At 50.8% G+C, this 25,418-nt stretch overlaps 1 protein-coding gene across 5 annotated transcripts in view; it reads left to right on the forward strand.

The window, feature by feature from the left end:
* ME3 (malic enzyme 3) overlaps positions 1-25,418 on the forward strand; it is a 240,920-nt gene that overhangs the window by 185,219 nt on the left and 30,283 nt on the right. For all 5 annotated transcript variants that reach the window (XM_065936392.1, XM_065936390.1, XM_065936391.1 and 2 more), the window contains exons 8-10: positions 10,258-10,367; positions 24,371-24,468; positions 24,749-24,862. In XM_065936392.1, coding sequence (XP_065792464.1) covers positions 10,258-10,367; positions 24,371-24,468; positions 24,749-24,862 — 322 coding nt within the window. The remainder of the gene's footprint in view (positions 1-10,257; positions 10,368-24,370; positions 24,469-24,748; positions 24,863-25,418) is intronic.

Here is a 25,418-nt window from a genome sequence, read left to right on the forward strand (position 1 = left end):
CAATTTACATGCCCACCAACAGTGCAAGAGTGTTTCCCTTTCTCCACAACCTTTCCAGCATTTACTGTTTGCAGACTTTTTGATGAGGGCCATTCTGACTGGTGTGAGGTGATATCTCATTGTAGTTTTGATTTTAATTTCTCTAATAATGAGCGATGTTGAGCATCTTTTTATGTGTTTGTTAATCATCTATATGTCTTCTTTGGAGAAATGTCCATTTAGGTCTTTTTCCCACTTTTTGATTGGGTTGTTTGTTTTCCTGTTATTGAGTTGTATGAGCTGCTTGTATATTTTGGAAATTAATTCTTTGTCTCTAAAGAAGTTTTTAATTGGGGAAAGATAGAAATATGCTTAAATAATTATTACTGAGTTTGTATAGATTTAACATCCGCCTAGTTAATGGCTCTGCCTGCAGTGTCAGTTGAGATTGATGGGAGAATACGGTGATCAAACGCCTGGGACATTTAGATGGAGTTAAAAGTCATGACTTTCTTCGTAGGAAAGAGCTAGCAATTCACTTTTCTAAAGAATCTACTCTGTACTGGGTGCTTCACTTTTAATTATCACAGCAACCCCGAGGGATAAAGAAACTGAGATTCAGAAAAGTTAAGTCACTTGTCCAAAATCACCAGCTAGAAGTGGAAGAATCTGGGCCCACCCCAAACGCATCTGACTCCACACTTGGTGGTGTTTTTCTCCAGCCTCTGCTGCCCTCTCTCCCAGCCTCACTGGAAAGGCCCTTCCTGCCTGTGGACTTATTTGCATTGACTTGGGTCCTGGGGGAAAGGAACAGGGCTGAGCTATTGTGATACAAAGATTCTTGGCCGCAGCAGCGGCCTCTGAAAGAGGAGAGCGCCCCCCTCCCCGGGATCAGGGTGCCCATTGGGCTGCGTGTGACTGGGACCCTGGGAGGGATGGTGCTCTCTGGCAGGTACCCTTCCACGCTTCCACTTGTTCACTCACAAGGGCTGAGTGGGGCAAGCGGCCGCAGGTGGGTTTGGTCTTCTCACTCGGATCTCTGAATCAGATTTGTTCAGAGCAGGGTGCAGGAGAGGCAGTCAGTTCCAGCTGCTTTTTTCAGCGGTCGGTCGTGTGCCACGTGGGGAGCGAGACACCTTCCCTGCCCTCAAGGGACCCTGCCCCAGGCCTGCCTGCATCGAGTCTGTCCCCCACAGGGGCTTACTCTTGCCCTTCTGCCCCTCCCTGACTTTGACTCACGGCGGTTTCAAAAGCCCACAAACACAGGCTGGACTTTGTGGCCTTATTGTCTTCCACCCCAAAGTGAAGTCGCTCAGTCCTGTCCAACTCTTGTGACCCCGTGGACTGTAGCCTGCCAGGCTCCTCCATCCACGGGATTTTCCAGGCAAGAATACTGGAGTGGTTTGCCATTTCGTTCTCCAAGGGATCTTCCTGACCCAGGGATTGAATCCAGGTCTCTTCCGTTGCAGGCAGACGCTTTACCATCTGAGCCACCAGGGAAGTTCTTCCACCCCAGGCTCTCATCATTCAGGGCAGAATTCAGCCAGTTTCATGAGAGAGGGCATGGCAGCCCACTCCAGTGTTCTTGCTTGGAGAATCCCATGGACAGAGGAGCCTGACAGGCTAGTCCATAGGGTTGCAAAGAGTCAGACACAACTGAAGTGACTTAACGTGCCTGTGAGAGAGGAGCGGTTTATTAGATGCTTAGGAAGTCCAAGACACAGCTGTGTGACAGACTGTCTGGTAGATACTATGGCAGTACACCCGAACAAGAGAGCAGGATGGCCCAGAGTAACCAGAGGATCTTCACAGAGGATGTCCAGTCATCCCAGGGTGTTTGGAACGTACAGTCTGTGGGCAAATCAGAGCCGATGTCCCATGTCAACCATGGGCTGGTGGCTGGGAAGGTGCCTGGGCTTGAAGACCAGGAGGTTGGGGAGTGAGCCGTGTGCCCTGGAGGAAGCACTCAGGCCTGGCCTCCGACCGCTGAGAGGTCGAGAGTCGCAGGTCAGCCTCCATCCTCTGCCCAGCCCCGGGCTCTCTGGCGCCGTTTGCAGGGAAATTGAGGAGGAAGTCCATACTGTTCCTGGAGGGGTTTTTCTGTCTGGCCTGGGACTGCCGTCAGATCAGTGACCACGGAATGGACACATTATTCTGGCACCTTTGCTAAGAAGTTGCTGCTTCCTGTAACTGCCCTGTTACACGGTGGGAGTTTTCCCCCACCAGGCTAGCAGGAGCCCGCCAGTCTGGCTGCCAGAGCCGGGCATGCCAGGGGACCGTCCGGGGTGGGACCTGGGAAGGAAGGGCCTGCACACCGCGCCCCCCCCACCGCCGCCCCGCACCCCCATCGCGGCTGGAGCCGCTTTCACAGCCTCGCGCCAAGCGGAGCTCCGAGGAGACTGGAATCGCTTCCAGGGACAGCCTCCTTCCGGCCTGCGTTTGAGCTCTCTGCCTTATAAGGCACTGCAATCTCTGGCCTCCTGACCTCCCCCTGTCGGCTCCGCTTTTTCCCTTAAGGCCACAGAGGATAAGTCTACCTTCATTCCCCGTCCACACAATGGTCCTTCGTGTCTTTGAAGGGAATCACTCATGCGCCATGCCACTGGGATTTCTTTTTCCGACGCCATAGCCCCCCTTTCTCCAATCTGTGGTTTCCCGTTCCTTCACCTGCAGACTCGTGTCGCTGTCTTCCTGCCGACTCCCTTCCCACCACAGCCTGCAGGGTGCGTCAGTCCCTCTGCGGCTCTGTGATGGAGCTTCGGGGTGAGAGCCTCGTCTCTGTCCCTCCGCGAGGCTGGGAGCTCCCGGAAGGAGGAACCGTGTCCTCTTCCCTCTTCCGCCGGACTCCGGCTCCTGCCTCCTCCCGTCTCCCCAGGCCCTCGACGCCCGTCACTGCCCCTCGCGTCTGCCCTCCTTGCAGGCCCCTCCGTCCCGTACGCAGACCTCCCATCGAAGCCGGGCCGTCCCTGCGTCCCACACCCGCCACCGGCCGTCTCCCTGCCGTTGTCTGTAGCCGGGCCTCTTCCTTAGCCCCGTGCAGAATGGCTCCCCGGCCACCCCTCCGCTGAACGTGCTCTGGCAAAGTGACCGAGTCACCCGAGCTTCACCCCCACGCACCCACACTTCCCGGCCGCTGTTTCAGCAGAGGCTCCTCGGGCAGCTGCTCTGCGGGCCCCTTCCGCCTTGCCGGCCCCCGCTCACCCTCCCGCGGGGGGCTCCCCCCCCGCCGCTCGCCGCGCCCTGGCTGCAGCTGTGCCTCGGCCTTGCTCCCCGCTCCGCGCACACGCTCTGCCCGAGACCCTCGCCAGCCCGGTGACCTGAGCCGCATAGCTGTCCATCCATCCCCCGCTCCAGTGGCCTAAGACAGCGGCCACTTTCCCCTGCCTGCAGCCCCTCGGTGGGCCCCCACTGCCCCCAGACTGGCCAGGCTCTTTACACAGGCGTGTGAAGGGCGGCCCCTAGAGCCCGCCCAGCCTCGCCCCCACCCACGCCTCCCGACCTCACTGCTCCTGAGCTCCAGAGCTGGTTACTGGCTACGTTCCTTCAGCTCCAGGAAGCCCCCCACCACTGCACACACGTGCTGTTCCCTCTGCCTGAGGCCCCTTCGCCCGCCCCGCTCCGCCCCACCTGCACCGTCTGCCGGGGAACCTCTGCCTGCCCCGGGGCGCACCTCCAGCTCTCCTGCGCTCCGAAGCCCTCACTGCCTCCCCCAGCCCAGCTGTCTGCTCGCTTTGAGGTTTCCCACGTCCCCAGCACATACCTTCATTATTGCCCTTGTCAAAGGATGTCGCCACTGCTTTTTTCACTTCCTTGTGTCCCCATCAGACTTGAAATTCTTGAACTTGCCTTGGTAATCTAGCAGGGAGGACAGTCGTGTCTATGGTTCACAGCAGGCCCCTTAGAAATGTCTGCTGAACTGAGTATATCATACCCGGGAGAGTTCCTAGCACAAGGAGGACCCTCTGCCCAATACATTCCTTTAATAATTAAAATAGAAATCCCCGTAAATAATTGTGATGCAATGTGATGTATGCTAACAGATGTGCCAGTGTAGCAAGGCAGGCCAGACCCAGAAGAGTTACTGCCGCCCCAGGTAAGGAAATTGCTGGATCAGGGAAGGCTTCCTCGAAGACATGACCTTTCATAAGGGCCTCACCGTTTAAGTAGGAGTTAGCCAGGATAAAAGGAGGTCTCCTGGGCATCTAAGCAAAGACATGAAACAGTGCAAGGGCCCACAGTAGTTGGGAAGCAACAAAATATGCCCGTGGTGCTGGAAGACATGAGCAGGGGTGATCATTAAGGTTGTTACCAAGTGAATGCCGTCTCAGAAGTTTGAACACAAAGGCAGTGGGAGACCTGTAAGGATTTTCGGAACAGAAATGGTGTGCAAGGATTTGTGTTTAGAAAGATAGAGTAGATGGATTGGCAGGAAGGGAATAAGGCTGGAGGTGAGATCCATTATTATAGGACCCTGGCCAGAAGTAACAACTGCAGGAATCCCAGGGAGAGATGGCGTTGCCTTGAATCCACTCACCCCCCCTCCACACACACACACCCCAACCCCGGTACAGAGTTCTTTCTGCAGAGAGCTATGTCCGTCAAGCTGTCCTCTATCGCAAATGGAGAGGGTGTGACACAGAAAGGTAAGGTCTCTAGTCAAATATGTTTAGAAAATGCTGAGTTAAACAGGTTTCCTAATGCAGGGCTTTTCTGCGCCTTTAATATAATACATTGTACATGTTATATGAGCATTCAGAGTTTCCCAGATGGATTGAGCCATGTAACCTCTTTCTGAGAGCATCTCAAGGGACTAGAATTTAATGGATTGTGTAAAATAGAAACCAAGATCTAGCACTTTCGTGATTCTGCCAGCTCTAATTCCTGGAAGGAATTAATAAATAAACAGAGAAATAGCTTTCCCCGGTGAGTAACTGATGTCCTCCGAGTGCACTCCACTGGGGAGTCGTGTGTGTGTGTGTGTGTGTGTGTGTGTGTGTGTGTGTGTGTGTTTTGTTAGGGGCATGGAATGGGCTCCCTTGGAAATGTGAGGGGTAGGTTTTAGTCATTCTGTTTGGGGGCAGGCTGAGCAAATCCACCTGCTCTTCCCAGGTCCTCTGTGTTTGTTCAGGCCCGAAAGAGGTCAGACCCAGGTGTTTGAAAGAATGGCAGGTCCTGACCTACGGAGCAAAGAAACTGGGTCTGCAGCCCCTGGAATGTTTGGCCCTCACCACGTCCCTCCAGCCCACTTTGGTCGGCTGGGGGGAGGGGGGAGCAGCCGCCTGAGAATCTCCTGAGCCCGCAGCCCAGGTGGTGGCCCCAGCTCGGCGGGCCCTGGCGGGGTCCCCTCTCACTGTTGCATTCAGCTCCCTAGGGTTCCCAGGGGCAAGCTGCCATTTTTAGCCTTCCTCTTGCTGGAGGGCTGGAGGGAAGAATGCTTGTAACATCCACCCATCAGCCTTGTGTCTTTAAATGAGCCCCGACCTTAGCGTGCGTTCCCTGGCAGCGCCAAGGCCATTTCCCAGTGAAGTCCCCAGGGTGGAGGAGTCTGGGCAGCTCTGTGTGTGGCTTGGGGACGCGCCTGTCTCTCCATCGCAGGAATTCTCCCCTGAGAAGCATCAGACGTTCCTCAGTCCCTGCCAGGGCTTCAGGGTGAAGAGTTCACAAGCGCAGAAGGGGACAGACACACCACCGCCTCCCCGGTGAGGGCCAGCTTCTGGCAGGGTGGAAGGCCAGTGACACGCCGGCACCAAAATCAGGGAACTGCCCGGGGCCCTGAGCAGGGGGTCTGAGCGGGGGCCCGTGGAGGGGCTGCTGCAGCCCCAGCCGCACAACCTGGACGGTGGCTGCCTGGGTCCTGCTCACGCGGCTGGTCTGCTGTGACTCAGCTCAAAAAAGACTCAGGAACAATGGTGTTCTGTCACATGTGACTCTGAGCAGGAATGGTCAGATCGCCCGACTTTGGACTTAACCACCTATTGAGTGAAGCTCCTGGTGTATCTATTCCAACCCACTGTCAAGTAGCTCCTGGTTCTTTCCCCAAGGCTCTCAGAGCAGAAACTGAGAACCAAAGAGAAATGGACTCACCCAAAACTCAGAGTTTATGTCAGAAAGAGAACACGATTTTCCTGTTCCCCAGTTTGGTGTCAAAATAAATTTAACATCTACTTTATCTTTTACAAAAATCATATTGCTGTGAAAACTAAACTGTTCTGGAATCAGATAGAGCCGGATTCAGATTGCAGCTCCACCACTTTCCAATTGTAGGAGAATAAATAGCCCCAGGGCAAGTAACTGACCATCCTATAGCTCAGAATTCCTTCTCTGAAAGGATACCTACTACATGTGGTCGTGGGAAGATTAGTTGAGATAATACTGGTAAAGAACTCAACCAGATGCCCAGCTCCATCTGTAACCATTAGCTGTTTTTGCTACCGCTGATGTTGGTAGAAGTATTTTCATGAATATTATCATTAACATTGAAATTGGTATGATGGTCCATTACCTGTATTTGGATCTACATGGAGGAACTGAGAGAAGTGCTTTTGCCACTTAAGCTTTTTAAATCTTCACTTTGAAATTGTGTTTTTGCTCTTAATTGGCCTGTAATCAGTTTAACAAGCTGGCGGGGACTCCCCTGGCCTTTCAGTGGTTAAGAATCCGCCTTGCAATGCGGGGGACGCAGGTTCGATCCTAGGTCAGGCAACTGAGATCCCCCATACCACGGAGTGACTCAGCCAACGTACCACAACTACTGCAGGACTAGGGAAAATGGTAACAGGCCCCCAGGTCTCCCTGGAGATGAAGAACAGGCAGAGTGGCAGTGAGGGAGGTGAAAGAAGGCTGTGGTCAGAGGCTGATCCAGGCAGTGTGAAAGTTGCTCCTGGTGACGAAAGGTCCAGGGAGTGGCCATGAGGATGGTATCCACGGAGGACAGGGTCCCTGGAGGCCCTTAAATCCAAGGAGGTCCAGGAACTCTGAAACTAGTTTACTCGATGAGCAATTCACATAGCCTTTTGCCCAATTCCAAGTTAGATTAAAGTGACCTGAATGAATGAGATTTTACCCTATATCTCATCAGATTGCTGCCTGGGAAGTTTCTTCTATGTGAAACTTAATTTGACATGAAAGAGGAATAATGTACTGAACCCAGGCATTTATTTCTAATCCTTGCCTTATTTTTCTAACCTAAGAGGGGGGTTGCTTAAAGGTCAGATTGTGTTTGTGTGTGTGAAAGAGAGATGGGAGAGAAAAGAGAATGTGTATCACAGTGTCTTGTCGTCTGACCTTTTCGGCATTTTAGCTCCAGGCTAGTGGGGGAGCAACACTGGGAGTCTTGTGAGGACGCTATATATCAAAATGTCACCAGCCACCAAAGACATTCTGTTCCCCAGTTCCCATCCAAATACTTGAAATTCACACCCTGAGCAAAAATTCACAGTAAATTTTCGTTTGGCGAGCATAGCATTATAATTATGCCGCGAAGGGCTTTTTTTTTTTTAACTATTTATATTCATTGTACAAGGAGAAGAGGGATGGTGAGTCAGGAGACACGGTGAGCTCCCCACCCCTGCCCCCACCAACACTTGCTCTGTGACGGGGAATAAGAATTGTGGTCAGGGCGACACACGTTTAGCACCTTACAATGTAAAAATCGCCTACAGGGACTTCAATTCCCGCTCAGGAAACCAAGATCCTGCATGTCGCGTAAGTGTGGCCAAAGATCAAAAAATGTTTAATAAACTAAAAAAGCGAAAATCACCCCGAGGGCTCCCCTGGTGACTCAGTGGTTAGAGAATCTGCCTCCCAGTGCAGGAGACGTGGGCGTGATCCCTGGTCCGGGAAGATCCCACGGGCTGCGCGGAAACCGAGCCTGCTCACCACAGCCGCTGGGCCTGGGCCGCAGACCCCGAGCTCTGCACCAGGAGAGGCCCCCACGGTGTGAAGCCCGAACACCACACCTAGAGAATCCCCCGCCCACCGCAGCTAGACCCAGCCCAGCCAAAACGGCAGCAAAGACCCACCACAGCCAAAAATGAGCGAATAAAAAAGTCACCCCAGCTTTGAACCCTCACAACAGCCCACCAGAGTTGGCCGGATAGATATTATGGTGCCTGTCGACAGACAGAAACCTGAGGCATAACACATAAGTGAAGTGACAGGTGTAAGACCACTCAGTTGCAGTGGCCACGCCAGGTGAGGCCCACCAGCCTCCGACCCTCCTGATGGACGGTGGCAAGTGAGCACCTCTCCGTTTGGGCTCCGTAACGTGAACCTGTCTCCAGATCCCCCAGCGACAGCCCTAACTCACTAAGCCTCTGGAAGGACCGCGGTAGGAGCACGCGTTGCACGCATTTCTACTGTTCTTATTTTTGCTTTCTCCCTTTTCTGGTTGTGCACCTCCTTTCAGAACAAGCCTCTTCAGAAACAGTTTCTGAAAATTACTGAGCCGTGTTTGTAATGCACATGTAATTAAGGAGTATGTAGAGTAATCATTTTACCAATAGAAGTGGGTATTTAATTATTGATTGACTCTTTTTTATTTCTTCTAGGTCCTTGTTAAACATTTCTTGCATCTTCTCAATGCTTGTCTCCAGGCTATTTATCTGTAACTCCATTTTGTTTTCAAGATTTTGGATCATTTTTACTATCATTATTCTGAATTCTGTTTCAGGTAGATTCCCTATCTCCTCCTCTTTGGTTTGGTTTGGTGGGCATTTATCATGTTCCTTTACCTACTGAGTATTTCTCCGCCTTTTCATCTTGTTTAGATTGCTGTGTTTGGGGTGGCCTTTCTGTATTCTGGCAGTTGGTGGTTCCTGAAGTAGGTATTTAAGATTTAATACTAGCTACAGGATAAGGGTCTATTGTGTGAAACAGCTTATCTTTGGATTCCATGTTTGCCTTTGGTTTTACAAAGTAGCTTGTATTTTCAGCGTTTTCTACGTAAGATGGTACAATGTGGGCTTCCCAGGTGGTGGTAGTGCTGGAGAACTTGCCCACCAATGTAGCAAGAGACCTGAGTTCAATCCCTGGGTCGGACAATCCTCTGGAGGAGAACATGTCAACCCACTCCAGTATTCTTGCCTGGAGAATCCCATGGACAGAGGAGCCTGACAGGCTACAGTCCATGGAGTCACAAAGAGTTGGACATGACTAAAGCGATTGAGTACACATGATAAAATGTAGAGCAATCACAATGTGTTAATAAAGTGGGTAAATTTTCTGGGGAAAAAAAAAGGATAAACCATGCATAGAATTCTGAGGTTGGAAACAGTGTATTCTGGGCCACTTTGGTGTTCCACCCCCCACACAGCCCCCAGGCTCATCAGACACATGCCTCACCAGCACAGGACACCCACCACGTGTCCCCAGCCACAAGAGCAGACGTCTCTCTTTCCACAGCTGGTCCCAAGCTGATCCCAGGCCTCCAGTTCACACAACTGGGAATAGCAGGCACTTCTCCTGCCCTCGAGTCCAGACACCCCAATACTGATCAATCAGGGCATTTTTTTCTCAATAAATGTGACTGCAGATGCTGTCAGTCACAAATTGACCCATGAGATGGCATCTCTTTTGGCTCATGGATTAAGTCATTTTTAATAATTCACATCACACTTGCTTCCAGAAAGACTCCAAGGAGAGACACAACACAACCCCAAAAAAGGCAGGATCCAAGAGCCAGAACGGAGCCCGGAGAAGGCGCGTGCAGGAGCCTCGGCTGAGGGAGCCTGCCGTGAAGGGCAGGAGACAGCTCTTGGCTTCCTGACACAGTGCTAACAGGAAGCACCGGTCACCAGGCCAGTCATTTGTTAGGAAACACGACCTTCTTCCTGACCTTGGGATCTAGGAGGCAATTCTAGTGTAGATTTCAAATAAGGCAGCGTGCTTAGTCGTTCAGTACTATCTGACTCTTTGCGAACCTGTGGACTGTAGCCTACCAGGCTCCTCTGCCATGGGATTCTCCAGGCAAGAATACAGGAGTGGGTAGCCATGCCCTTCTCCAGGGGATCTTCCCAACCCAGGAATCAAACCCGCGTCTCCTGCGTTGGCAGGCAGATCCTTTACCACTGAGCCACCATCGAGGCCCACCAGCCCACGTTAGAGACAATGATTTGGGCTTGGCTGGCCTCCAGCTCCCATACCCCTGCCCTCTGCCTTCCCCACCCTCCTCCATCGTGGGGCGGGCAGAGCCAGAAGTCCAGGAGCCCGCCACGTGGCACACACCCCGAGAGTGAGCCGTGCCCTCACCCCCTGGCCTGCACCTCTCCCTCCCCACAGGTTTGGAATAAATTGCCTCATCCAGTTTGAGGACTTTGCCAATGCCAACGCCTTCCGCCTTCTCAACAAATACCGCAACAAGTACTGCATGTTCAACGATGACATCCAAGGTAGGTTTCCACCCAGCCTGACAGAGCCGCTCGGGACTGAGGCCTCACAAGGCTCACCTGGGTGCCGGGGTGGGGGGGGTGGGGGGGCACCCGAGAGCCGGTTTACTGCCAGCAGCTGTTTAAGACAGAGCAATAAATCTAGATTCGACTCCCACTTGGCTAATTCTTAGCTCTGTGACCTTCAGCACATTCTGTAACTTTGCTAAGCCTCAGTTTCCTCGTCTGTAAAATGGACAACATTACTGTTTCAGAGGAAAATAAGAATTAGTTGGTTAGGGACATGAAAGATATTTTCAACAATGCTAGGATTTAGGACTCATCAGACCCAAGCATCAACCACCATAAAAATGGCCTTGCCCAGCCACAACTCACTCTTGGAATTTCTGAGCACATGGTGTATCACTGTCAGGGAAGCAGGATAAGGCTTTCCCTTAATTTGGCTGGCGGCTTCCCCTGTGACTCAGTGGTAAAGAATCTGCCTGCCAAGCAGGAGACATAAGTTCGATCCCTGGGTCAGGAAGATCCCCTGGAGGAGGAAATAGCAACCCACTCCAGTATTCTTATCTGGGAAATCCCATGGACAGAGGAGCCTGGTGGACTACAGTCCATGGGGTCACAAAAGAGTCGGACATGACCTAGTGACTAAACAACAACAATGTAACTTGGCTGGAATGAGCGCCTTTCACGGTGATAGCCCTGGAACACTCCAAGAGCATCTTCTCATTCAGAGTCGCCTTGGTTCCCTGTTCAGTGAGCTAGAAGTATCTGAAGGCACTTGCTTCTTGCTGTGGCAACACCAGCATGTGGCTGATGTGGGAGGGGTGGTCCCTCTGGGCTTTTCTCACCTCATCCAGGATTTCTCAGTCAGGAGCATGGCCAGCTGTTCCTAGTATTTCATGAAGCCTGATGGAAACCTTGATGACTTGTAGGTTATTATTTAGCAAATGAAGTTTGGCAAGCAAGATCTTCTCAAACCGAGGAACTTTTCAAATGTCAGATAATATGAACAAGTTGGTGGGGGACAGCTATTGGCCCCTGGGACTTAAAGATGGGCCAGCATCTTGCAGATGGGGCCCAAAGAGGTCCCAACTTTTCTTCGAGCGAGATAGAGAAACCTAAGTGGATTCAAGCCTAGTCAGAAATAGCTAAGGATTAGAGCCAAATACTCATTATACATCAAGCATGGTTCTAAGCACTTTACACGTTAATCCTACCACATATTACCAATCCTGTCTTGTAAATGAAATAACAGAAGCACAGACAGAATAACTAATGTTCATAGCCAGTAAGTGTAGAGTTGAAATTTGAACCCAGGCATTTGAACCCAGGATTATGAACTCCAAGTTCATAATCACCCACCCAGATTTTGTACTCATCACAAAACCAAATGCCTCTTTCTTCCCTGTGGTCCACATTGAGGGCTAAAGAAATATGATATATGATCTTTTTTTGCATTGGTCAAGAATGACATGCAAATTCGTGAGGTGTTCTGTATTTTGAGGGGGCTTCCCTGGTGGTTCAGATGGTAAAGAATCTGCCTGCAATGTAGGAGATCCAGGTTCAATCTCTGGATTGGGAAGATCCTCTGGAGAAGGGAGTGGCAACCCACTCCAGTATTCTTACCTGGAGAATCCCATGGACAGAGGAGCCTGGCACGCTACAGTCCTTGGGGTCACAAAGAAACAGACACGACTGAGCAACTAACACTTTCACTTTTTCACTTTCATACATTTTTAAGAGGCAGATTAGCACAGTTGGTTCAGATGAAATTATGGTGGTCACGGGTGCTTCACTGCTGGTCCAGTGGTTAAAAATCCACTTCAAAATGCGAGGGACACCAGTCCAATCCCTGATTCAGGAGCATCCCATATGCCCAACTGAACCTGTGCGCCACAACTATTGAGCCTGTGCTCTGGAATCCGCAAGCTGAAACTTCGGAGCCCACATGGGGCAACTGCCCGACCCTAGAGCCATGCTGCACAATAAGAGAAGCCAGACATTGCGGCTCAAGTGCAGCCCTTGCTCTCCAAAACCAGAGAGAGCCTGTGCATAATAACGAAGACCCAACGAGCAAACAACCCCAAAAATGTGTGTGTATACACACACACACACACACAATGCCGGAAGAGTAGGTGTCCAGAGAGGGGAGCCCCAGAAAGGGAATGCTGGGGCATGGTGACCGCACCCCCAGCCTGCCCCCACCCCATCCCCCGGGCCGGGGACAGGCGTTGGCAGTGCCAGCCCGGCCCGCCCTGGACAAGCGGGGCGCTGTGCAGACCACAGCGCAGTCCAGGAACAGCGGTCCCCTCGCTGCTGGCCCGGCGGGCAGGGTGTGCCTGCAGCCCGGGAGGAGGCACCTGCCTGCCAGGCCCTGACCGGCTCCCAGGTCACCCTCGCCCGTGAGCCGGCAGCAGGACAGCCATCATCCACCTGGGCCCGCGGCTGCCCGGGCCGGAGGGCAGAAGTGGAAAACAAGCCGTCGTGGCCAAGCACAGCTGGTGGAGCAGGCTCCAGGTGTGCACACACACACACAGACACAGAACTGTGGGCTCGACGAGTGTTTTCCATCCACACGGCCTCACAGCTTCCTAGGCTCACCCGCCCTCCGTCTGCAGGGCGAGCGGACACGGTTGTCCACGTCCCAGGTGAGCGTGCTGCCCCAGTTCCCTCAACCTGACACGGAGCCGGGGCGGTGCTGTGTGCTCGGTCGCTCAGTCGTGTCCAGCGCTTTGCGACCCCACGCACTGCGGCCCGCCAGACTCCTCCGTCCACGCAATTTTCCAGGCACGAATACTGCAGTGGGTTGCCATTTCTAGAACCAGCTTCTTCCTTTTTTAAAAAAAATTTTTATTGGGGTATAGTTGCTTTAGAGTGTTGTGATAGTTTCTACCGTACAGCAATGTGAATCAGCTATGAAAGCGAAAGTGTCAAGTCGCTGAGTCGTGTCTGACTGTTTTCGACCCCGTGGGCTGTAGTCCTCCAGGCTTCTCTATCCGTGGAATCCTCCAGGCCAGAATACTGGAGTGGGCAGCCATTCTCTTCTCCAGGGCATCTTCCTGATCCAGGGATCCAACCCTAGTCTCTTGCATTACAGGCAGATTCTTTACCACCTGAGCCAATATAGTCCCTCTTTTTTGGATTTCCTTCCCTAGGTCACCATAGAGCATCGAGTAGAGTTCCCTGTGCTGGTCAGTAGGTGCGTGCATGCGTGCTAAGTCGCTTCAGTTGTGTCTGACTCTTTGTGACCCCGTGGACTGCAGCCCACCAGGCTCCTCTGTCCATGGGATTCTCTAGGCAAATATAATGGAGTGGGTTGCCGTGGACTCCTCCAGGGGATCTTCCCGACCCAAGTATGGAACCCCCGTCTCCTGCACTGGCAGGTGGGTTCTTTAACACTAGCGCCACGTGGGAAGCCCATCCGGTAGGTAGAACCTGTTTCTCACCCGGAATTCTCCGCTGTCTCTCCGAGCAGTCAGGCTGCCTGTGCTCACCGTGGGTGAGCTGGAAAGCCTCTTTGCCAAGGTTTATATTCCAAACCCCACATCAGTGTGGGTGTCACTGTTCTTCTCACCTTTCCCATCCTCTCTCTTTGAGGCTCACAGTCCCCACACCCCGGCAGCGGGCCTGGGGAGAGGGACGGGCTCATTCAGTCACCAGCTGGTGAGTGATGGGCCAGGACCTGAAGCTTGTGCTATGCACTGTCACTGTTGAACGAGCAGTTGGAAGACTAGTGAGGGGTCGCGGGGCTAATGGGGCAACATAGAAGAACTGCTTCCCTTTCCTTGCAAATAAAAAGTAAAAAGAAACCTGTAACTACATCAGTTCAGTTCAGTCACTCAGTCATGTCCAACTCCTTTGAACCCCATGGACTACAGCATGCCAGGCCTCCCTGTCCATCACCAGCTCCTGGAGTTTATTCAAACTTGTATCTATCGAGTCTGTGATGCCATCCAACCATCTCATCCTCTGTCATCCCCTTCTTCTCCCTCCTTCAATCTTTCCCAGCATCAGGGTCTTTTCCAATGAATCAGCTATTCGCATGAGGTGGCCAAAGTATTGTAGTTTCAGCTTCAACATCAGTCCTTCCAATGAAAACCCAGGACTGATCTCATTCCGGATGGACTGGTTGGATCTCCTTGCAGTCCAAGGGACTCTCAAGGTTCTTCTCCAACACCACAGTTCAAAAGCATCTATTCAAAAATGGAAAGGGATGCCTGCACTCACAGAATTGGAGAGGGTTGGGAGAAAGTGGTGGAGAAGGCAATGGCAACCCACTCCAGTACTATTGCCTGGAGAATCCCATGGACGGAGGAGCCTGGTGGGCTGCAGTCCATGGGGTCGCTAAGAGTCAGACACGACTGAGCGACTTCACTTTCACTTTTCACTTTCATGCATTGGAGAAGAAAATGGTAACCCACTCCAGTGTTCCGGCCTTGAGAATCCCGGGGACAGGGGAGCCTGGTGGGCTGCCATCTATGGGGTCGCACGGAGTCGGACACGACTGAAGCGACTTAGCAGCAGCAGCAGTAGCAGGGAGTTGGGGAGGGAAGATGGGAGGAATCACAGTGGTAAACCGACACCACAGCCGTGTCCCCTGTGGTCACTGGGGACAGGCCCCTAGCTGGATGCGTGGTCAGAGTCTTCTGGAATCCCATAATGGCTTGGGCTGGGACCAGGCTGCCCATGTGAAATCGAGAAGTGGAATGAATTCGAGAAGTGGAGTGTTTCCTGCCGTATCAGTAAACAAGGATGTCACAGTCATCAGCGAATTCAGCAGCAGTCCTCCGTGTGAACTAGTGAGCCCCCAGGGCACTCGGGGGAGAAGGAAACGGCAACCCACTCCAGTATTCTTGCCTAGAGAATCCTGTGGACAGAGGAGCCTGGTGGGCTGCTGTCCATAGGGTTGCACAGAGTCAGACACGACTGAAGTGACTTAGCATGCATGCATGCATGCATTGGAGAAGGAAATGGCAACCCACTCTAGTGTTCTTGCCTGGAGAATCCCAGGGACAGAGGAGCCTGGTGGGTGTCACACAGAGTCGGACACAGCTGAAGAGACTTAGCATCAGCAGCAGCAGCCAAGGGCACTGAGGAAGGAGAAGAATACCTGTGATCTAAGAGCCATCAGACTGCAGCCACCCCCTACAGTGAGCTCAAGGGAGCTCAGGATGTGAGAAAATGCAGGATCCTGGCATCACAGCTGAGATACCTGTGACAGGAATGGCTTCAGGGAGCCCAGACTCTTGGGTCTTTCCAAACATAGGAAAGTGCCAAATTCCTTAACCTGAGATACCTGATTTTCTTGAATTCACCAAAATACTTTTGACGTTCAGATTACCTGCCCTTTGTTGCAAATTTCTAGGTAACCTGGCTCCTCTCCCCCTCTAACCTCCCACTGCCAGCTCCTCAGAGCAGTTGTCTCAGGGCTAGTTGAGATGCTGTCTTCCCAGGCTTGAAGTCCTAAAACTTCCCACCAGATAAAACCTAACTCCCAACTTTTAAGTCATGAATATTTTTTAAGTCAACAAAAGGAACACCAGCCCAGCCTCACGTCCTCCGTGGAGTCAGAGAAGATATGAGTAGAGGCCACAGGTCCACCCTTCAGGAGGGCAGGGCCCAGCTTGGTGCTGAGCGGAAGATTGGAGCCGTCTCCCAGCCGGCCCGCTGCTCCACGCTGCTGGGAGTCACCAACCCACATGGCCAGCCACACGGCGTGGCGTCTGGAGCCCCAGCACGGCAGGTCAAGGGCCCCCCAGGGCTGCGTGTCTCCTCCAGCCTGCTCCCCGCCCGGGCTGGTGGAAGGCCTCCTCCACCCCTGGCTGGTTCTCAGTGAGCAGGGCCGCCCCAGCGCTGACTCATTCGCTGGCAGCCTCTTCAGGAATTTCTGGAAAAGGCAGCGGCTCAGGTGACTTTTGTTGTTTCAGCTGGGATCAGAGAAGCATCCCTACTCTTAGCAGAGGAGGGAGACCTAGAAGGGGAACAGCGATGGGAATGGTCACGCCGCAGGGACTGACCAGCTGTGTCCTTCCCAAGAAGCCAGCTCCAGGAGGCTGCTGACCTGGTGAGCACGGGCCCCTGGCTCCATGGCTGGCTGCCCGCATGCTGTGGGCTGGACCCAGGAAAGCCTGGCTGGCTTGTCAGCTCCAGAACTTCCCACCGCCCTGCCAGTCCTCTTTGGACCTTCCCTGCCCTCTAGACCTGCCACGTTCCTGAGAGCAGATGGCTGGTCAGGGGACCTGCAGTGTATGTCAGGCCATCGTCAGCCCTCAAGCTTTCAAGTTTTCATCTGTGAGCCAGAGTGCTTAACCGTCAGATGCTGGATTCAGACAAGCCTGGGTCTGCTGTCAGATGCTCTACTCCTGAGCTGTATTTCCAAGACAAGCCTAGGTCGAAATCCCCAACTGTTCTGCTTTAGGACTCTGGCCGAGTGGCTTAACTCCTCACAGTCTTCTTTTCCTTAGCTGTAAAAGGAACATGATCGTATTCACAGCCATGAAAGGCACTCAGCCGGTACTGCCAGAAAGGCCAGGATGCTTTGCTAAGGTGAGCATGGTTCTGGCTGGACAGACACTCTGCCGATCCTCTGTTAAATGTTCCCACCGCCACTCCCTCTGTTTATGGCACCCAGGTTATCGTAAGGGCTGTAGTGATGTAGAAGCAGGAGCAGGCATGTAACCGGAGACGGTTCTGGTACCAAATACTGAAACACCTGGTGAACTGTAGGCTCCCAACACAGAAGTGAGGGAGGGAGGAAAGGTTGAGACCCAAAACAGAGCGGCTTTGATGGGAACGGGGAGAGGGACCAGTGTGAGCCTTGGACAGGGGAAGCCAAGAAGGGAGGCGGGGTTCCACCTCACCTCTCTCCACTGTCCACATCCATGTTTCTGCAGCCTGCTGATTTCCTCAGTTCCATGAGTTTTCTGCCAACTCTGCGATTCTGAATGTTCTGGTCCCTCTGCCTGGAACTCTCTTCTGCTCTTGGCTAATTTCCCTTTGTCCTTAAGACTCAAACCTCAGCCCCTTTCCCCCCAGGATACCCCACCCAGGGCCAAACCTGTCCCACAGGCTCCTAGATGACCCCGCCCTTCACCAGGAGCCCAGGAGTGACATTGGGCAACCAGACTCAGGTTGCGGGGACGGAGGGAAAGGGGTGGAAGGGCCTAGCTCTGACGTCTGTCCAGCTGGTCTGCCCTGTTTCCAGGACACCCGGGGGGCTGTTTCCAGCTCTCAGGGGTCTGCTGCCCCTCCCCCTACTGAAAGTCACTCAGTCGTGTCCGACTATTTGTGACCCCATGGACTGTAGCCTACCAGGCTCCTCTGTCCATGGAATCCTCCAGACCAGAATACTGGAGTAGGTAGCCTTTCCCTTCTCCAGGGGATCTTCCCCACCTAGGGATCAAACCCAGGTCTCCCGAATTGCAGGCGTGTGTGGGCATAAGCGATGTTCTAACACAACCCTGGTCCCCCAGGCTTCTCTAGGTGATTGCTTCCAGAAAGCTAAGCAGCTTCCTTCCTCTCTGTTTTTAAATCCTTAATGCATAACCCAAGACCCTCCTCCTCATTAACTTTAATGAAACTTTATGAAACTTAAATGAAAGTTAATGATGGAGATGACTATATTTGCCAAACTTTCTAATACAGGATTTGAGAACTGCTGTTTTCCCTCTTGAGTTCTCAACTGTGATTAGGGTCCCTGGCCTCTCCAGAGGATGTCCTCGGAGGAAGATCCCAGAAAGGAGAATGAGAAGTAGCCAGCAAGGGAGCCAGTGACCATGAGGTTCCAGAAGCCACATGCAGAGTTTCCCATAGGAAAGAGTAAACACTGGTATCGAATGGTAATGAAAAGTCAAGGAGGAGGAGGGCTGAGGACTGACCCTGAACTTGACAAGGGGGAGGTACTGATGGCATCGAGACAGGAGGGTCTCTTGATGGGACTGGGTTTCAGGGAGATCAAGAAGAAAGGAAATGCAGACCATGAGCATGAAAGTGTTGGTCGCTGAGTCATGTCTGACTCTTTGCAACTCCATGCACTGTAGCTCGCCAGGCTCCTCTGTCCATGGGATTTCCCACGCAAGAATACTGGAGTGGGTTGCCATTTCCTTCTCCAGGGATCTTCCCAACCCAGGGATCAGACACAAGTCTGCTGCATTGTAGGCAGATTCTTTACCATCTGAGCCACCAGGAAAGCCAACAATGAGTATATTAAGCTCTATAAAGGAACTTGGCTATAAAGGGAATTTGGCTAAAAAAGAGACAGGGTGGGCTTCCTGGTGCCTCAGTGGTAAAGACCCTCACCTGCCAACACAGGAGACATGGGTTCACTCTCTGAGTCATGAAGATCCCCTGAAAAAGGAAATGGTAACTCATTCCAGTATTCTTGCCTGAGAAATCCCATGAATAGAGGAGCCTGGCAGGCTATAGTCCATGGGATCACAAAAGAGTTGGACATGACTCAGCGACTAAACAACAGCAACAACTACAAAAATATGAGGTGGCAATGACATAGGGTCAAGAAGAGGCTTTTTAAGGATGGCAACTTGATGACGTATTTGTATGCTGATGGCAATGGTCCACTAGAAAGGGAGCAGTTGAGGATGTGAGGGGGGAGGGGCAGAGGCATGCGGGAAGAGAATCACAAAACAAATTCCTGGAGTAGGTAAACATGGTAGGGGCCAGTCCACACCTGGAGGGGGCTTTAACTGGGAGCAGGGATCATTCATCCATGTAACAGGAGGAAAAGCAAAGTGTATGGACTGGAGGCTGACGTTTTATAGACCTAGTGGTCAGAGAATTCACTTCTCTCCTGGCTGTTCTTATTTTCCTGAACTTCCCTTTCCATTTCTGAGAGGGGGAAAAAGGAGGGGAGCTCAGTAGTACCTGTTTCCTAGAGTTGTTGTAAAGAATAAATGAACAAATAAATGCAGGCAAGCATATACATAGCACAGAGCCAAGGTCACGGTGAGAGCAATCAATTAGGAGAGGCTGCCATTGTATCCTTTGGACATTTTGAACTCTTTTCTATCAGATTTCCTGAGCTTTTGTGTCTTCCGCCACTTCCAAAGTCACAGCTGAACAATTACATCCATGACCTGAGTTCGCTTCCCTCCACCTCCACTAGCACCTGCTTCTCAGGTCTCCCCCAGGGAAACCCCAGGAGGCCACTGCTGCTGCCTTCAACCTCAGAGTCAGGAAAGGCTATCTGAGCGGCATAGACCAGGATAGGGGCAGAAACAGCACCCCAGGTTTACCTGCTTTACTTCCAACTTGGTGACTGACCCGGGAAGCCACTGTCCTTCTCTGGCCTCGGTTTCCTCATCCGTACCATTGGTGGATGTCATGCTCTCCATCCAGCACTGAATTTCTGCAGGTAAGCTCTTGTTCAGCCACAGGTTTAACCACAAAGATACTTGACATCCAAGAAGGAAAAGCTCCATCAAGAAGGCAGGGTCTTTGAGAGGGCCTCTGATGAAATATCGTTGGCGCCACCTGGTGTCATATGCTTTGTACATCTCCTTTCAGGAGGCAGAGTTCAGTTCAGTTCAGTTCTGTCGCTTAGTCGTGTCCGACTCTTTGCGACCCCATGAAGTGCAGCACGCCAGGCTTGCCTGTCCATCACCAACTCCCAGAGTTTACTTCAAACTCATGTCAATTGCGTCGGTGATGCCATCCAACCATCTCATCCTCTGTCATCCCCTTCTCCTGCCTTCCATCTTTCCCAGCATCTTTCCCAGCCTTCGATCTTTCCCAGTCTTTTCCAGTGAGTCATTTCTTCCCATCAGGTGGCCAAAGAATTGGAGTTTCAGCTTCAGCATCAGTCCTTCCAATGAATATTCAGGACTGATTTCCTTTAAGATTGACTGGTTGGATCTCCTTGCAGTCCAAGGGACTCTCAAGAGTCTTCTCCAACACCACAGTTCAAAAGCATCAATTCTTTGGAACTCAGCTTTCTTTATAGTCCAACTCTCACATCCATACATGACTACTGGAAAATACATAGCTTTGAGTAAATGAACCTTCGTTGGCAAAGTAATGTCTCTGCTTTTTAATATGCTCTCTAGGTTGGTCATAGCTTTTCTTCCAAGGGGCAAGTGTCTTTTCATTTCATGGCTGCAGTCACCATCTGCAGTGATTTTGGAGCCCAAGCAAATAAAGTCTCTCACTGTTTCCATTGTTTCCCCATCTATTTGCCATGCAGTGATGAGACCAGATGCTATTATCTTTGTTTTCTGAATGTCGAGTTTTAAGTCAACATTTTCACTCTCCTCTTTCACTTTCATCAAGGGGCTCTTTAGTTCTTCTTTGCTTTCTGCCATAAGAGTGGTGTCATCTGCATATCTGAAATTATTGATATTTCTCCCAGCAATCTTGATTCCAGCTTGTGCTTCATCCAGCCCAGAACTTCACATGATATACTCTGCGCATAAGTTAAATAAGCAGGATGACAGTATACAGCCTTGACGTACTCCTTTCCCGATTTGGAACCAGTCTCTTGTCCCATGTCTGGTTCTAACTGTTGCTTCTTGACCTGCATACAGATTTCTCAGGAGTCAGGTAAAGTAGTCTGGTATTCCCATCTCTTGAAGAATTTTCCACAGTTTATTGTAATCCACACAGTCAAAGGCTTTAGCATAGTCAATAAAGCAGAAGTAGATGTTTTTCTGGACCTCTCTTGCTTTTTTGATGTTCCAGCAGATGTTGGCAATTTGATCTCTGGTTCCTCTGCCTTTTCTAAATTCAGCTTGAAAATCTGGAAGTTCACAGTTTACATACTGTTGAAGTCTGGCTTGGAGAATTTTGAGCATTACTTTGCTAGCATGTGAGATGAGTGCAATTGTGCGGTAGTTTGAACATTCTTTGGCATTGCCTTTCTTTGGGATTCTTTCATTGCCTTTCTTCAGGAGGCAGAAGGTTGTCCTGAAATAGAATTAGATGAGCAGAAAACTTGCTCCCTGTCCAGTGGAAAACTGGACACAGAAAATGAAAAATACACTCCCATTCCCATCCTGCAACCATTAGTATTTTACAGCACCATCCAGATTCTGTGTGTATACTTTGATACAATTAGAATCATGGTTATGTAGACCATTTTAATGTTCTCGTCCTTCCAATTAGTTACATGTTTTGCATGTATGAGGACCTGGATTCAATCCCCAGCATCTCCACAGCAAGTGGATGTGTTTATTTAAAGTCCCTGGGGTAGGAAATGGCAACACTCTCCAGTATTCTCGCCTGGACAATCCCATGGACAGAGGAGCCTGGCACTCTACATAGGATCGTAAAGAGCTGGACACGACTGAGCACGCACACACATTCTTCCAACTAACTCAGTGAAGTATAGTTTAGGGGTTCAAAGCACCAGCCCGAGAGCCTGATTCCCTGAGTTCACTCTGTTATGTGATCTTGGACAACTCAGCAAACTGCTCCATACCTCACTTTCCCAATCTGTTAAACGGGGATGATTAGGATACAATTAAATGTCTTTGCGTTAAGATTTATAAAGCACTCTGAACAATATGTGCTGTCGGTTACTAACTTCATAGCGTTTTCTATGTTGCTATCATAAGGAACGTTTTTAACAGCTGCAATATCCTACTAAGGGTCTACATTAGTTAATTTACTTAAACGTCACTCTTTTGTTGGATGTTTGTTATTTCCAGTCATTCTATGTTATAAGCAACAGTGTCATTTATACCCTACAACATACCTTTTGGATTTTTTTCATATATAGATTCCCAAAAGTAGAAGCATGAGGTCAAAGGGCAAAAACATTTTATGCCCTAGTTTATATTGGGAAATAGTTTTCCAAAAAGGACTGTAGATCTTTAGAATGGAATGTGGGCTGGGACTTTACTCTTTTCCCTCCTCCCTCACCAGCCAGAGATAACATCGATTTCTTTTTGATTTGTATAATTTTAACCAGCCATAAACAATCCCACTTGAATTTCCTTTTCTTTAATCATCCTAGATGCTTAGCATTGCCAGCTGCAGTTACTTTATTGTGACTCTGTCAGTATCCAAATCAGTGGTTTAACAGAAAACTTGACATAAAGCCTTGTGGATTATACATTAAAGAATTGAAAAGCCAAGAAGAAATACTAAGGATCTGCTACCACCCCCATAGGCTGGGGTAACATGGGGAAGATAAGGTGGGGAGCACTATGAGGTTAGTTCTAGAAGTGATGGACAAAGTGCAAACTGGATTTAGCTGCTGCTTCTGGAACAAACTGCTGCTGTAAGTGAAAAAAAACCAAGGCAATGGAGCTGCCAGATCTAGCAAAAACAAAAATGCAGATGATCAGCTAAATTTGAGTTTCAGACAAATAACAGTTTTTAGAATATTTATACTAATAACGCATTGAACACATGCTAAAAAATATTTCATGTTTATCTAAAAATCAAATTTAACTGAATGTCTTACATTTTAGCAAGCAGTCTTCCAAGGCAGGAACAATGCTGAAAGAAGAGTTCTTTCCCTCCTCATTTAGCTTTTCAGTCATCCCCTGGCGCCCCTTATTGGCAGGACCCGCCATAAAGCCTGCTGGTAAGGCTGGAAAGTGGTTTGCAGACCACGGAGCAACAGTTATCCAGTAACTGGCACCGCCCACCCTTGTGGCTATTCAGCATCTGTGCACACCCATTCTACAAGTTGATACTCCCAGCTGACAACAGAAACAGTTCTAATAAAATGCAACTATCTTTCCAACCAGTGCAGACATTCTTACCTTCTCCCTGAAATGGGGAGAGGCAAAGTCTCTACAGTTATTTCATTTACCAGCTAGAGAATGTCGCTCCTCATCTGTTTCAACAAGAATGAAGTTGCTGGCCCCTGCAGTTGCCAACCTTCCACACACCTTGAAAGGAATTCAGGGCAGCGATCAGGAATGGGGTCCTCTGTGCCCTGGGAAAAACTGGTAGAACAGGCCATCAGATAGTTAGATATTTTCAGGAAGAAGTAATTATGAACCCAGTTTCTTGCATCTTGTCACATCTAGAAAAGCACTAACATCATTAGTGGAAAGAAAGTGAAGTCGCTCAGTCGTGTCCGACTCTGCGACCCCATGGACTGAAGCCCACCAGGCTCCTCCATCCATGGAATTTTCTAGGCAAGAATACTGGAGTGGGTTGCCATTTCCTACTCCAGGGGAATTTGCTATTCCCATGACTAGGAATAACCTTCTTGTGACTAGCAGCAGCCTTCCTGCCAAAACGTGTGCTTGACTGCAGTACCCTCTTCACTAAAATCACATGTATACTGATCTCCCCCTCATCTTTTCCAAGTAGTTCCCAGAGCTATTTGAAAGGCTGTCTCCTGGGCTAAAGTCCTTATTTTGCCCGCAAATAAGCCTTAACTCTCAGCTCTGACAGTGTGCATTTTTTTTTCAATGCACATATTTATATCTGGAAGATAGTCACACTACCCAAATCTGGGCAAGATTAACTCCTCTCGAAAACTCTGTTATCTAAAGGCTGAGTTGTAGAACTAACCTTCAACAAAACTTATAAGAGGAAGAAAAAGGGAGAATAAATTAGCTAATATGAACCATTAAATCTCATGATAGTCAAGGAAGAAAATTTGCATGGTTACTACATTCCTCATTTCTGTAACCAGTCATGAAGCCCTGGTTGATGTTTATTTATTTCTTCCTCAGTCTCCCGTTTTCTTATCCTCAGACAAGATCTCAGCTTGCCAGTGTCCCTTAGGAAGATGACCCAGACCTTCATTTCTGAAGGATCTGCGCCGTTAGCAGCTCTGCCTCTCTCTTGTTACAACAATATTTGTTAATATCTGCTCTGGAGCTGGGGAGTGCTATGACACCCCCCTGCATGCAGAGTAGTACGCTACAGAAAGTTGCTGGACAACCTGCATGCCTATAGGCTTGACTCTGTGAGGGCGAGGGAAAGCTGCTTGTTCCATCACAGGTTCTAGGTATGGAGAACTCTGCCAAGGGTCTTGGCGGTGGGGCCCGGGGGCCAGACGGTCATCTCAGTCCACTCTGTTGCAGGCACAGCCTCTGTGGCCGTGGCAGGGATCCTGGCTGCTCTGCGGATCACCAAGAACAAGCTCTCCAATCACGTGTTTGTTTTCCAAGGTGCTGGTGAGGTGAGTCCCACCGGGGGCTCTCTCCATTCGCTCCAGTAGGAGAGTAGTAAGAATAGGGGGAGGAGAAACAAGGAGGGGAAGCCTTCTGGGCTCCAGAGGAGAGGAAACAGCCCAGAAGCGTGGTGCTCATTGCAGCCGCCTGGGCCCCACCATTTGGGTGTCTCGGGGCAGGGACTTAACGGGACCTTCTGGGAGGAGTCGGGGAAGAAGGGAGGATCTTGGCGAAGTGTCCGATAAATCCTGAGTAGCTCTGGTCTTTTGTCTGAACACCACCTCGCAGGCAGCCATGGGCATTGCCCACCTCCTTGTCATGGCCCTAGAGAAAGAAGGTGTGCCCAAAGCAGACGCCACAAGGAAGATCTGGATGGTGGACTCCAAGGGGCTCATTGTCAAGGTACTGTCAGTCTGGAGACCCGCAGGTTTCCTGACACCTACAACTATTGGACGGGGACTGGAGGAGATCTTCCGGGGGCACACTGCTCAGACAGAATAGAGAGCAGAAGGACAGCAGTGTCCTGATCTCCGCAGCAAATGACATCCCCCAGCAGCCTTAACCACTCTTGTCCAAAGCTTTGAATGTGAGTGCAGATGTGTCTGCGTCCTGCTCCCAGCCTCATCCCCCCCTTCCTGTCTTGCACTCACCTCCAGCCGTATTGCGCCACAGTTGCCCCAACTCACATGCTCGCTCTCTTCCCCGTCTTTGCATATCTTGTTCCTCTGCCTGGAACAAATGCCCATCTCCTTTCCCACATGCCCATGTGGGAACATGAGGGTCTCAGCCAAGAATCGTGGAGTCTCCCACAAGCAGCAACAGACCCTCTCAGGGCAGACTCCCACTGGAGGGGACCAGGGCCTGGACCCCACCTCCGGCCCCAGGCATGGGTGCAGGCTGCCACGCTCGCCTCCTGCCCACTGTTCATCATCACTTTGCTCCGTTGAGCTCGCCCCTC

Source organism: Muntiacus reevesi, chromosome 5, assembly GCF_963930625.1.
Source record: "Muntiacus reevesi chromosome 5, mMunRee1.1, whole genome shotgun sequence".
Lineage (NCBI taxonomy): Eukaryota > Metazoa > Chordata > Mammalia > Artiodactyla > Cervidae > Muntiacus > Muntiacus reevesi.